The sequence below is a fragment of the Macaca thibetana genome, chromosome 15 (genome assembly GCF_024542745.1).
Source record: "Macaca thibetana thibetana isolate TM-01 chromosome 15, ASM2454274v1, whole genome shotgun sequence".
NCBI lineage: Eukaryota > Metazoa > Chordata > Mammalia > Primates > Cercopithecidae > Macaca > Macaca thibetana.
The window spans coordinates 97,870,171-97,885,229 of NC_065592.1; the positions used below are offsets into that span (position 1 = coordinate 97,870,171).

The 15,059-nt window shown below is 33.7% G+C and overlaps 1 protein-coding gene across 5 annotated transcripts in view; it reads right to left on the reverse strand.

Moving 5' to 3' along the window:
• Positions 1–15,059, reverse strand: part of AGTPBP1 (ATP/GTP binding carboxypeptidase 1) — a 198,468-nt gene that overhangs the window by 42,222 nt on the left and 141,187 nt on the right. For all 5 annotated transcript variants that reach the window (XR_007719870.1, XM_050761609.1, XM_050761610.1 and 2 more), the window contains exons 18-23: positions 12,134–12,221; positions 8,000–8,144; positions 5,074–5,227; positions 3,847–4,027; positions 2,425–2,554; positions 1,033–1,164 (exon numbers count right to left, since the gene is read on the reverse strand). Coding sequence is in view for 4 of the 5 variants with exons in the window: in XM_050761609.1 (XP_050617566.1) it covers positions 1,033–1,164; positions 2,425–2,554; positions 3,847–4,027; positions 5,074–5,227; positions 8,000–8,144; positions 12,134–12,221 (830 nt within the window). In the remaining variant the exon portion in view is untranslated. The remainder of the gene's footprint in view (positions 1–1,032; positions 1,165–2,424; positions 2,555–3,846; positions 4,028–5,073; positions 5,228–7,999; positions 8,145–12,133; positions 12,222–15,059) is intronic.

Consider the following 15,059-nt stretch of genomic DNA (forward strand, 5'->3'; position numbering starts at 1 on the left):
AGGTAAATTTTTGAGACTTTAGTGTCTGAGAACATCCTTTTTTATTTTCACACTTGCTGATGGTTAGAACGGGGTATGAAAATTACAGGTTGGAAATCTAGTTGAAAATTATGAAGGCTTTCCTCCACCAAGTTTTGCTTCCAGTGTTGCTACTGTGAAATGTGATGCCATGCTTACATGTAATCCTTTGTAGAAGGATCTGAAAAATTTGCAGACATTTTTTCCGAAAACACACAAAAAAATCAATAGCTTTCCTATGTACCATCAATGATCAATTGAGGGGAGGAAGATATGTGGGGAAAAAATCCAGTCCCACCTGCAACAAAATTCATAAAGTATTTGGGAATAAATCTAACAACATTTCACACCTACGTGAAAAAATTGCATACTTTATCGAATATAAGACTTGACTAAATAGACACATAGGCAATGGTCACAGATAGCAATATTACATATTATTATAATAATTCTCTCCAACTTTAAATTCAAGGCAGCTCTAATGCAGATTCGAACAAAGTTTATCCCAAATGGATCCTAAAATTCACAAGTACAGAGAAAAAAAGTCAAAGCAATTTTTAAAAGAATAAGAAAGGAAAATTTGCCCTACATGATATCAATATTAATTACAAGCCTATAGTAATGAAAGCAACATTGTATGCAAGGAATGAAACAAGAATGGCCATAATAATAGCCTCGCAATACATCCATATTTACGAAATAAGGTATGTAACAGATGGCGTCATCAAACCGACAGAGGAAGGAGGTACAGAGGAAGGAGGTACGAGCTAGTTCACGGTGCAAGCCAACTGGTATTCACAGAGAAAACAGAAATGGATCCCCACATCTCACACAAACATTAATTCCAAACAGACAAAAAATATAAACACAAAAAAACTTTTAAAAATGAAAAATCTGAAACAAAAATGGCAAAATGTCAGTATTTATTGAATTTGAGTAGTTCATATATGTTGTTTTCTGTACTTTTACGCATGCTTGAAATTCAAAAACTCATGACTCATTTGTAATAATTACCCTGTATCCCGTATCTTCCACAACATCACATGAAGTTGCATTATCATTGGTATGCCACACTGTCTCTTTGATGCTGCAACCATACATAAATACGTTCTTCTTTCGGGAATGGCCATGATAATCACAATAAACCTTGAAAATACGTATTTTAAAAATTAAAAGGCTCCAAGTTCATATGTTGCCAAGTATAGGTAGTTAATATCAAGCCAATAAACATGTAGGTCTGTGTCCCTTGGTCTTTTTTATTGTAAAAGAACCACCATTTAACAATTAGAACCAATGAAAATAATAACACCTAGTTTGGGAAAGGATCTATAATTAATTCTAGAATTGCCAAATCCTTTAAAGGTCCTATATCACCTTTGTGTTTACTATTCACGGTTTAAAAAACAATACATTCCATTATAGTTCCAATCTACAGTTGTGGTGATTGCTGCCCAAATGGCTGTGAAAACATTTACCTAATCTGGCCTGGAGCAATGGAACATGCCTGTAATCCCAGCACTTTGGGAGGCCAAGGCGGGCGGATCACTGGAGGTCAGGAGTTCGACGTCAGTCTGACCAACATGGTAAAACCCCGTCTCTACTAAAAATACAAAAATTAGCTGGGCGTGGCTGTGGGCACCTGTAATTCCAGCTACTTGGGAGGCTAAGGCAAGAGAATTTGTTGAACCTGGGAGGCAGAGGTTGTAGTGAGCCGAAATCATGCCACTGCACTCCAGCCTGGGCAACAAGAGCAAAACTCCGTCTCAAAAGAAAATAAATAAAAATAAAAAATAAATAAAAACAAGCAACAACAAAAAACAAGAAAATGCTCCTATACGAAAACACCATTAAGAAGGGTATGGTTTTAATTTAATTTTTAAGTGCATCATTTTAAAAAAAAATTAAAAATAAAGGGCATGTCAATTTTACTCCTCTGCAAAGTTTTTCTATCTTTTCTAAAGAAAGATTAAATAATATACACACTAATAGGAACATTCTAATCAAAAGCTGGTAAGAACAGGAGGAGCATATGTATATAGTCCAGTCCAGTCATGCCTGGATTACATTTCCCATGTGTGTAGTAGAGACTTAACAGCTTCAGAGCTGACTAGAAAACTCAGAAATAAGTTTCTAGCTTGAGAATCTAGAAGATACATATTGTTACCTTAGCGTTGTTCAAACAGTGAAGTTAAATATCTAAAACTTACAACCAAGAGTTACCAATATTCATAACCAAAAAGGAAAAAAAAGAAGGCTTATGAGAATTAGAAACATTCAACCTTATAAAATTAAGACTACTAACATAATGGATTAATTTGACCTCATGATTATCACACAAGTGCTTGATAATAAAAAATGACATTTTATCTTTAACTATACCAAGTAAAAACAAGTATTGCTACTTACCAAGGGTAAACGCTTCACTGCAGCCAAGTATTGCAACAGCCCCTTAGCATGGTAAATTGTAGGATGTAAATCCGGATTTGGACTTTGCCACTGCCTATTCAAATCCTCTCCACTTAAAGAACAGCGATGACTACATGTACATACACACAAAGACAGAAAAACACTGGTTCCAATAAACCCTTATATACACTTCTTAAACCCTTATATACATTTCTGGTTTAACTTTATGATTCTATTCCACTAAGCATTTCAAATAGGTATAGATGGTAAGCTCAACCAAATGCATACTATATTCATTATGTAAACATTTATTGAGTGCTTGCTATGTGCAAGCTTTTGTGTCACATGCATTTAACCGTGGTAAGTTTTCAGATTCATAATCAAAATTTTGAAAATATAGAAAAAATTAATTCTTAATTCCAGGGTTTTCTTCCATATTTTATAAAAATGTATTAATAATCACATTTTCCATTCTGACTACATAATAATTTATGTTAGCATGCTATATCTTGACTTCATCAATTAAAGTGCTATCTAGGTGCTTCTTCTGAGAAAGACAAGTATATGAAAAGTATACATTGTTGTAAAAAATCAAATACCTTTTTGTTTATTTATGGGTTTTAAGTAGTAGAGCTATCATGCAAATAAGCAAATAATCATAAAGGGATGACAAATATAAATAGAATTCTAACTGGTCAATATATTTCTCAATTAAAAAGAGACATCATTTTAGTTCCATAACCATAACATATTAAGAAGAAATTCTATATTTAAAAAATTCAGTAATTTCCTAAAATATGAGAAATAGTCATGCTACTTTTATTCAAGTAAGACATGTTATCCTCATCTTTGGAGATATTCATGACAACCAGACTAAATCCCATCTTTCACAGTGGCACTACAGAGACCTTGTCAAATTACCAGAATAAATGTACTATACTAACTATAGGCAGCCACCTCTTACAAAGTAATTATCTTCCACTATTCCCCCGCTAAAGAACTCCTGTCAAAAACTACGCCTCATATCAGGAAGAGGTTAGCAGATGGGGCTAACATTCCAAGAGATCCCAGAAGGATCTTAATCTTAGAATAATCTAGGTTCATGCCACTAACAAAAAAAATAAAGGAATATGAGAGGTATGAGTTAATCTTTCTTACAACCTGACATTGTGATTTTTCTAAAACAATTCAAGCATTTTATGAAAGCATATTCCCATGGATACAGAATTTCTCATAATTTCATACCGCTACTAGTATCCAAAATATATTTTCATTTAAAAGTTTATCTTAATTTCCCACCAAAATTTTCTTTATTCTAGAAAAATCACTAAATTTGTTAACCTGGACACTGTTATTTCAACAAGTTTATACAGGACAACCGAAATGGTCTAGAATATATTCTATAACTATTGCTTAACTTACTTTCCATTGATGACACCATCTGGATTTAACATAGGGACAATTTTAAAAATATAAGATTCTCGTAAGCTCTGAGCAGTGGGGTTATTGCTCATGAGATATTCCAACGTTCCTTTCATAACCCAACTTGCATTAGTTTCTCCAGGATGTACCCGAGCAGACAAGAAAACGTAAGGGCGATTTCCTAAAGTACACATAAAATCTCAAATTAAAATGAACAGCTACTAAAAGTTTGTATATTTTATTCCGGGGCTTTAGAAAATGTCTCTAACTCAATTGTGAATTCTGATATAAATTAATAGAACCCAGTGGTGCATCCTACAAGCACTGCACTAGGCCCTATAAAATAAACAAATATAAAAACCGATAAAACCACATCCCGAAGGAGCTCATAACAGGACATAAAACAGTAAGTAGTATTTGATCCACTTATTTACTTCCCAATGACTAATTTAACATGTAAAATTAGTTATTTAGTATAATGTTAATTTTATAAAGAACAAGTACTTGGGGGAAGTTTAAAATATAAAACTATTTTTTCATAAAATCATGGGGAAAAGAAAGAAAATATAATTTCAGCCCTGTCTTACAGTTGCTCTGATAGAGAAAAAAGTTTATCTGCTCAGAGATTTAGCCTCCAAAATTTCACTATATACATTTAGATACACAAATCTACAAAATAATCATTCAGCTCATCACTCATATTTTCATACACAATGAGCTCTGTTTCCTGAAAATACTTTGCCTTCTTATCAAACTGAAACAGTTTTATTTTTATTACTACAGCTGTACATTCGAGGCAATTTAAAAAAATATAAATGGCAGGGAAAAATGAGTAGCTATTCAGTGCCAGCTATCAAAACAATTGATAGGTTTCTGGTTGTTTTATTTACAAGTAAAATCAGTTCATTTCTAAATTGATAATATTATTACATGACCTCTTAAAATAATTTGTTGTATTCTACTTTGAATATAATTTCTAAGGATAGAACTAACAACAGTAGTAGCAAAAGAGACCTCAGAGAACATCTCATGTAGCCCCTTATTTTCAGGATAAGGAAACTGAAGCCCAGAGGTGGGCCCATGGCTAGCTAAACAATAGCAAGGCCAAGACTAGAGCTCAAGTCTTCTGGTATCTGTTCCTATTATCACTTCCATTATAAAATACAGATGAAGCAAATCAAAGTGGGTGAGAATGACTGCTCTTGTGAGCTGGGAAGACAAACTTACTGAAATGACAGATATGTTCATAATAATTAGACTCTGGCATTGCTGTTATAGTCACCAAGGGGCAGCTGTTTCCGGACAGGGTTTCACATAACACATCTTTCCGAAAATAGATTTGCTGAGGATTGTGTGCTGATTCCAATTTTTGAAGATGCATCTTGATAAAAATTTTAAAACAAAGTATACAATCACTTAAAAAGTCCCCATGATATACAGAAATAATGCATCCAGATCTCCACATAATTAGAAGTGAACCAGATTCTTAACCCCTTATCCAAAACCCTCAGGGCCAGATGTAATCTAAACATCAGTGTTTGGGAAACTTGAAAAAGGCAATACATTGTTTAAATCATTAATTATGCAGCCCCACCAACAGGGTCAGGGGTAGCAATCTGTAATACACACATTATTTGTGCAGCAAAACATATGAAGAATCACCCTAAGTGGAATCAATATTCTAAATAAATTCAGGTCAGGCTTTGCCTCCAAATGAGTTCCAAAAAACCTTTTGGTTTTCAAAGCCTTCTGAATTTTGAAATTGTGAGTGATAATAGACCTGTAACAGCAACAATCTAAAATTTGAAAAATAAAAATTATGTAGCACAAATTTTAACAATTTATTTTCCTGATTTCAAGATTAATATGGGTTTATTGTAAAATGTCTGACAGTGAAAAAAAAACAAAGAAAAATTTTTTTTAATGTTTTAAAAATTTAAAACATCCACAATTGCACCGCCTAGATTACCACTAACACAAGGTATGTAAGCAAAACCATGATTACACAAAGACTTTTATAATCTGATTTTATCACTTAAAAATTTATACATACACACAAACACATATATATTCATAATTATGAATACGATACCACATCATTAAACACGTTAAATGTGTATTTTTTGAAAATACAAGTTTTAATGGTCTTATGATGTGGTTATACCAAAAATAAATTGTTCAATTCCCTATTTTTAGATATTCAGTTGGTTTTCAAACTTTTGCCTATGTTCTTTCACATAATCACTATTGACTGAGTGGTCACTATTTTCCAGAAACTACAGGGCATTGGGGATATGACAATGAATAAATGAACCCTACCCTAGGGAAAATAGAGAGTGCCGTGGGAGCCTGTAATAAGGGGAGGGGACCTTAGCCAAGTCTGGGCAGTCAGGGAAGGTCTTCTAGAGAAAACTACATTTAAACTAAACTCCAAAGGACGAGTGAAGAGGGCAGAATACTGCAGGCAGAAGGAAAAATATTAGGAAGACCACAAGACAGAACAGGGCTTTTCAAAGAATTCAGTAAGATTCATTATAGCTACAAAGGTAAGAAACAAAGAATCTGACACAGAATGAAGGGCCTGGTAGACCGGTCTTTCCCAAAGCATAGTATACATACCACTGGTAATCGAGACAACTAAGTGATATTTTAGAAGTTTAATAGGTATATATTTTATGTGAATTAGAAACAAGTCTAGCACATTAAATCTTTCATGGATGTCACAGATATTAACTGAGGATGAGGATATAATTTAAATGATTTCATGGATATTAATTGAGGACAAGGATACACTTCAAAGAGTAATCTATTTTAAAGTCTATTTAAAGATAAATAATACTTCAAATAGTATGTGGATATGGCAAAAAAAAAAAAGGGGGGATTATTAGAAAAAGGACAGGGTGAATCATGGTAAGAATTTTAGACTTCATACAAAGGGCAAGGGAAATCACTAAAGAGTTTTAAGCAGGGTATTTTGTGATAAGATTAGCTATAAAAGAACCCTTTGGCTACAGTCTGGGGTTTGTCGGAGCGGGTGGGGTAACTAATGAAGAGCAAAGCGGGCAAAACTGAATCCTAGGACACCAGTTACAAAGAGGCTGGCAGAAGCCCAGGTGAGAAACAATGGTCATGCCTGGAAAACATCACGGTAGGGGGACTGAAAGAAAGCAGGAGAATTCAAAACATATTAAAAGGCACAATCAGTAAAGAACAATAACATAAAACCAGGCAAATAAAAACAGTGAAAATATATTTTTATGTGCATTCTTATTTGTTTTCCTAGGATAAATTACTCAAAAGTAGAACTACTGAGCACAGAAAGATACATGAACATTGTACCTTTATGGTAGGTTGTAACCTTTATTAAAGTACAGTAAGTCTCATTTAAGGCTGTCAGCCTCATTTAGTCTTCTTAGGTTTGATCTCTCTTCTGCTCTATAGACTACGTTTTTCTTTCATTTTCTCCTCTCTAATAATTTGGGAGCTTGTTTCTAATTATAGTGTTCCAATTTCTTTATTGGTAAATTGATCACATCTTCATGATCCTTGACCATTAGAATAGATATTCTGTTCTGAGAATAAATATCAACCACAGTTGATATTTAATTACTAGACTTGTTTGTTTAGTTTTTTTAGTTTCGTTTTGCCAATATTCAAAATCTCAAAAGATCTCACACAAAACAACTCTTATACCCCAGATTCTTAAAAATTTGGATCTAGGTCTCCATAATAAAACCATTTCCTTCAGAAAAAGATCTCAATTTTTCCTTTTAAAAAACTCAAATTGCATCCACATTTTCCTAATACTCTATTTTCTATGAGATTCTGGTTAAACATGCAGAAATCTCACCTGGTTAAAATTTGTCAATTATGGAATCTTAGCTCAGAGAACTGTGGATTTCAACAAAAGATGGGAAGTAAAAATCATGTCAAAGTTCCTTAATATTTCTATTAAAAAAAAAATCACATTCCCATTTTACTCCTCAAGAAATATTGTAGTATTTTCCAAAATCTTCAACACTAAACCCTTTTCTTATGTTATGATATTTAACTAAACTTCATTTTCCTTATGTTAGAATATTTAACTAAACTCAATTTTCTTCCATTATCTTACACATATCCAATATAATACAATTTAATTTAGAGTTCTTACCTGTAAAGTTGAATACGTATATGGATAGTGATAAGCAAAGTAGCAAACATCATCTTTATGTGGAAAACTGACAGTAAATGTAATTGTATAGTAGGATTTTCCCTTTTGCCCACCTGCAGCAACTGAACTTCTTGAGAAATGATTTCTACAATAAAAAAGCATAAAACATGTTCATTTCATCCACACAAAAACTGATTTTCCTTGTTACTTTTATTAAATAGAACTTCAGGGAAAAAAGAAAAACCCGAGTCTGTAAAAAGTGTAACTTAAATACCCTATTAAAAAAAAACTTAGTACTCATAAAGCAGTTAACTGTTATCAGCCGATGACACTACATAACTTTTCACTTCTGAATTTACTAATTAAATGAGCTAATACTCTTCACGTCAAAAAAAATTTTTAGAACCCCATTCTTTGACATCCATACACATTATTGAATCTAGAAAATGATCATCAGTGGCTGCTACAATCAAGAGAGGAAAGGCTGATGGACACCTTTACGTGGATGGATCAGGCTACAAGACCTGGGTTCACTAATCAATCTTAAGATTACAAAAAGAGAAACAATCAGAGATGATGATGTTTCCTGACATGATGCAATGGGAATTCATTGCACCACCTATTAAGTATTCTTGCCAAAAGTCAAACCTGAAGTTGATTAAGCTTCTAGCTCTAACTAACAGTTTATAGGAAACTGGTGAAACAGAAGTACTTGTTGACACCACAGGGATGCAATCCAGTAAAATCCAAATGTGAAAAACCCTACATGACAATCCAGCTTCTTTAGCAAAATGAGAAATGTAAAAAAAAAGAAAAGGGAAGCCTATAAATTAACAGACTTAAGGGACATGTCAACAAAAATCAAATGTAATGTGTGATCCTTAGCTGGATTATGATTAAATAAAACTATAAAACACCACTTAGAGGCAATTGGGGAAGTTTCAACGTTGGATATTTCATCACAGTAAGAAATTTTCCTTATCTTTCTGTGTTGTGATAATGGCATTGTGGTTAGATTGTCTTAAACAGCCTTTGTCTTTTAGAAATACTTATGTAAGTATATATGGATAAAATACAGTATCTGAAAATGGCCTTAAAAATTCATTGTGGAAGTATGAGTAAAAGTTTTAATTTCCAAAATGTCAACTGGAGATGTGTTCCAAATACAGAACATCAGCTTACACCGTTCATCTTTGACTGTAAATATGTGATCTACGTATAGCAAGATAGAAGTAAGTGCTAGAGGTCGGGTGCAGTGGCTCACGCCTGTAATCCCAGCACTTTGGGAGGCTGAGGTGGGCAGATCACCTGAGGTCAGAAGTTATTGCCAAAAATCAAACCTGAAGTTGATCAAGCTTCACCATGTGTTGATAATTGTTGAAAATGGGTGATGAATAAAAGGGGCCTCATTATCTTATTCTCTGTTTTTGTAAATGTTTGAAGATTTCCATAATAAAGTTTTTAAAACTATACATTACTTTCCAGACTCTAAATACTGCTGACATATGCTGACTTAAAGATGCTCTAACAACTTAATTTCTAAAATTCTGAATCATCTTGTATCATTTAAGTCATGAAATGAAGAAAAACCAGGGCCTATAGGTTATTTTTTCATGCACATAAATGTTCAAAGTATTTTCAAATTGATATAGTCTTCATTAACTTATGCACAGTATCTTGAATAGATACCCAATGACAGAGTGCTAAGGATTAACAAAAATGCAAAACAAGTTCAAAAACTAGTCCTTGCCAACTCTTTTCCCTCAAAAGTTTAACATTTAATTGGAGAGGTATTTATACTACCACATTATAGCTATATGGCAGTTTCTAGCTTATAAACCAGTGAAACATATATTATCTCATGTAATGGTGAAAAGCAGTTTTATTCCATTTCATAGATAAGACAAACAAGCATCACAGGACTTAGCTGACATGAAAAGTTACGGCACAATGCAAAAACAGATTTTAATCCTTATCATCTAAATGGACTTAGCTGACATGAAAAGTTACGGCACAATGCAAAAACAGATTTTAATCCTTATCATCTAAATTTCAGGCTGGGCACTTTTGTTCATGCCTGTAATCCCAGCACTTTGGGAGGCTGAAGCAGATGGAACGCAACATGGTGAAAACCCAGTCTCTACAAAAAAGACAAAATTAGCCAGTTCACAACTGTAGTCCCAGCTACTGGGGAAGCTGAGGTGGGAGGATCACTTGAGCCTGGGAATGATGATATGCTCTTGAGGCTGCAGTGAGCCGGATCGCACCACTGCTTTCCAGCCTGGGCGATAGGGCAAGACTGTGTTTCAAAAAAAAAAAAATTAAAATTAAAATAAATAAACCTATCTCAGGCTTCAGGAAAACAACTAGAATAGAGTCTTACACAGAAAGTGGTTAATAAATGTTTGTTGAATTGAACTCCACTTACAGATCAGGAAGTAGTAGCCAAAAGAAAAGACAGAACCTAAACTAAAAATATAAAAATCCTTGCCATCACCCCTTACAAAGAATAGAACAACTTGTCCTGCTACGATCATTCATTTTGCAATGTGAAAAAGCATTCCTTGATTAACAATTTCTAATGTGACAACATAAAGAAGCGTGAAATAAAGAATGCATTTTGAAAAACATTGTTTCATTCTTTAATAGTCTAAATAATTCTGCTAAAATCTAGCCAAGCACTGCTCAGGTAGCTTCACTCAACTTTATGAGAAACAGACAAGTGATCAAAGACTATTTTTATGTTAGTCTACCATTAAAAGAAGTACAAGATATATTATGGTGCAGATGAATTACATATTACCTTTACTTCTGTTTCTCATTTATTCGCTATTCATTTTGGTAATAAGAGTAAGGAAGAAATCTTACTGAGATGAATCCCAAGGAAGATTTTCTTTCGCAGAAAATAACAGTACTTAAGACCAAGTTTTTCCCAAAGCCATGTCAAAACAGTTTAATTTTAGAAGCCTTCTTCTAATTGATAAAACTAAAAAAGAGGGGCATTAGTGCCAGTTAAGCACAATCTAAAAAGTCAAAATTCCCCATACAGAAATGTCAGGATTGAACTTAGTAAGAGCAGAAACAGGGGTGCCAAGTGGAACCAGCAATGAACATTACCTGGAAACATTTGCAGACACAGAGTAAAAATGAGAAGCAAGATACATGAGAATCCTCGAGTACTTAGAGGTGGAGCTGAAGAATAACCAAACTGTTCCACAGAAGTAGGAAATGATTTCTAGCACTTAATTCTTTGTATTTTATTTTATTTTTATTTTATATTTTATTTATTTTATTTTATTTTATTTATTTTTTTTTTTTTGAGATGGAGTCTCGCTCTGTCACCCAGGCTGGAGTGCAGTGGTGCGATCTCGGCTCACTGCAACCTCCACCTCCCAGGTTCAAGCGATTCTCTTCCCTCAGCCTCCCGAGTAGCTGGGATTACAAGCACACACTACAATGCCCGGTTAATTTTTGTATTTTTGGTAAAGACGGGGTTTCACCATGTTGGCCAGGCTGGTCTTGAACTCCTGACCTCAGGTGATCTGCCCACCTCTGCCTCCCAAAGTGCTGAGATTACAGGCGTGAGCCACCATACTCAGCCTCTAGCACTTATTTCTAACTTGCTATAAGTAGATCACATATTTACAGTCAAAGATGAACAGTGTAAGCTGATGTACTGTATTTGGAACACATCTCCAGTTAACATTTTGGAAATTACAATGAAGTAAATATTGTGTGTTAATATAAAAAGGGAAAAACTAAGAGTTATACTTGATATCATAGGAACAACAAAAAGCCACTGCAAATTACTACTCGTAATTCCTAATTTCAGTTTTATTCAATAAAGTTTCCAGAGTTTTAAAGCTGGAAAAGCTGAGGACACATAACTCTCTAAGCGGTGGAGACATGGCCTGGACCTAAGTTTATCTGCCTATACAACACATTTTATTTCTACTATGTACACTCTGTAAGTGGATCTCAAGTTCAAAAGGATTTTTTAGAATTACTAAAGCATAGCACCACAATTCAAAGTATGCAATAATAACTCTACTGTTTCCTTTTACACTGAAACAGGATGTACTTAATACTGCCTTCTGTAAGCTGACGTTCTATTAATATTCTTAAAATCCTTACTTATAGTAACAAATGTCAGTCCCCATACGAATCCACCATGGTCTGGCATTTAATGCTTCCTGAACCGAATACATGAGTGGTTGCATACCTTTGAAAGACAGAAAAAAGACAGAAAATTATTTTCAGAATTTTTGAATTAAAAATTAATCTTGACTTTGTAGAAAGCACCAAACATTCAGGAAAGCAGAAATAAATTACATTTCAGTGTTTTAGTATGTATTTTTAAAATCTGATGCATTTCTTAAACATCCCAAGTCAATCAATATTATGCTTTTATTTTTTAGTTTAATAATACAGGATTGCAACTTTAGAGTGAAAAGTCATTAAACTCTTTTCTATTAAATTTTCTACATGAAATCAATTAAAGATAACATATTCCTTATAAATTGAAACAGTCAAAACGTACGTAAAGACATAATGTACAATCACCCCTCTAACTCTCCGTGGATTTCCACCTACACTGAAATTAATGGGAAAACGCCACCAAAATGGCATGTTTGCTTTCTTCCCCACTCTTCTCCATGAGGTATGTGTTCGTAGGACAGAAAAGGAAGAGAGACTCAAAAATATAAAGTATATTTTCTTGGGTATTCTTACAAATATGTTTTCCACATGAACTTTAAAATCATCTTACCTAATTTCTAAATGATATACTAGGTTTCTAGATTGAACTGAATTAAATTCATGTTAATTATAGAAAGGCTGACAACTTTTATTGAGATCTGGTTTGACTTGTCTTAAATTCTAACTTAAGGATAGAGTCATTTTCTTTTCCTGGTACAGAATAATTTTATAAAACTTACCTGTGAGTATTTTTATAAGATTCTTTTTTCCCTTTCCATTTCTGACTCGTTATTCCCACAATGAAGCACTATTCATTTATTTTTTATATTTATCTTAATATTCACGTTATCAAATAAACTAATTTTAACAGGTTTTTAGTAGTCTCATGAATTTTCTAGTAATATAATTAAAATATTTTATCTCCTCTTCTAGTATTTGTATCATTTATTTCATTTTCTACTCTTACTACATTTAGATAAATTAAACCTCAAAAAAATTATGCTGAATATAGCGGTAAGAACAAACAATTCTTTTTCATGACTTGAACCAAAATGTTTTCCACTCCATGAAATATTTGCCCCTTTTTTGCAAATCAACTTTGTCATGTTTAAGTAATAAAAATAGCTAACAATGAATAATTTCTGTATGTGAGACACTGCTCTAATGGTTTTTACCTGTATTAAGTAGTTAAATCCTCACAACCACTTTTAGATGGTAAATGCTATTATTAGTCCCATAACTTGAGTAGTTTCACTATAATTTTTATTATACTTCAGAGTTTTAATTACTTTACCAAATGCCTTTTCAACATCTAATAATAGAATCAAATGGCTTTTCTCCTTTAAACTGTTGATTCAATAAATTATGTTGGTAGGCTTCCTATTGTTGAACTATCTTTGCGTTCTAAGAAAATGCTACTCTTTTAACACTATGTGACTAAGTTAACTAATATTTAGAATTTTTCCATCTAAATTCTTAAGATGATCTTTCTTATTTCAATTTACTTTTACCAAGTATGGTAAAGGTTATACGAGCTTCAGAAAACTAACTTTTAAAACTTCCGAAGAATAAATAATAAAAGCACCATCTATTTTTTAAAGGATAAATATAATTCAGCTGGAATTCCATGTCAATATGGTGACTTACTAATAAACATACTTTTTAAAATTTCCTTTCAACAGCTATAGCCTCTTAAGAATCTCCCTTTTTGCTAATCGCTTTTGGTATTTCTCACGCTCTCTCTCTTTCTCTCTCTCTCTCTCCCCTGATGTCCCTAAGTTTTTGGTTTTTTTATCACGTTATATCATTTCTTAGAATTCAGTCCACTTTTTTTAAAGTGTATTTCCAGGATACAACTAACTTTTAATTCTAATTTGGATGAGTTGCCTTCTAGGAAATCTCGGATTTCATCCTGTTACTTCTTTTCACTGGACTCCCAGATTAGTACCACTTTTTCTTGAATCTCACACCTCCGTCTCGGGTTTCAAATGGGATCCTAGTGAATCAAAAAATCAAACTTGTTGATTATATTATTCAAATTCTCTATAGCCTTACTTATCTTTGTCTTCTTGATATGTCAAATTCGGAAAGAAGTACTTTAAATTCTCATAAATGTTTTCTAATCAAGCTGTATTTCCTGGAACTTTTTGTCCTGCTTATGTAGGTGCCATGTGGCTAGGGTTGTTGTGCTGTATAAAGGTTTACAGCATCTTCAAGGACTGCAACTTGCAAATACAAATTATCTGTCTTTATGCAAATCAGTATTTTTGACCTTGACATTTTAGTCTGACATTATTATTTATTTATTTTCCGAGATGGAGTCTCGCTCTGTTGCCCAGGCTGGAGTGCAATGGTGCAATCTCGGCTCACTGCAACTTCCACCTCCCGGGTTCAAGTGATTCTCCTGCCTCAGCCTTCCGCATGCTACCGTGCCCAGCTAATTTTTGTATTTTTGGGTGGAGACGGGGTTTCACCGTGTTGCCATGGCTGGTCTCAAACTCCTGACCTCAGGTGATCTGCCTGCCTCAGCCTCCCAGAGTCCTGAGATTATAGGTGTGAGCCACTGCACCCGGCTGACTGACACGAATATTAACCCCTTTTGCTTTATTTTAATTTCATTTGCCTATTTTATCTTTGCCCATTCATTTTCAACCTTGTCACTGAATACACACACACACACACACACACACACACACACACACACACACGGTGGGGAGCAGAGGAGAGAGGGAGAGAGACAGAAGAACAGAGGGATGGAGGGAGAGAGAAATAGAGAGAGAGACCACACTAAACTGTGTTACTTTTAATATCTGACCTTTTGAGGGTACTTCACAGTTTATTCATAGTTGATGATGATGGATAT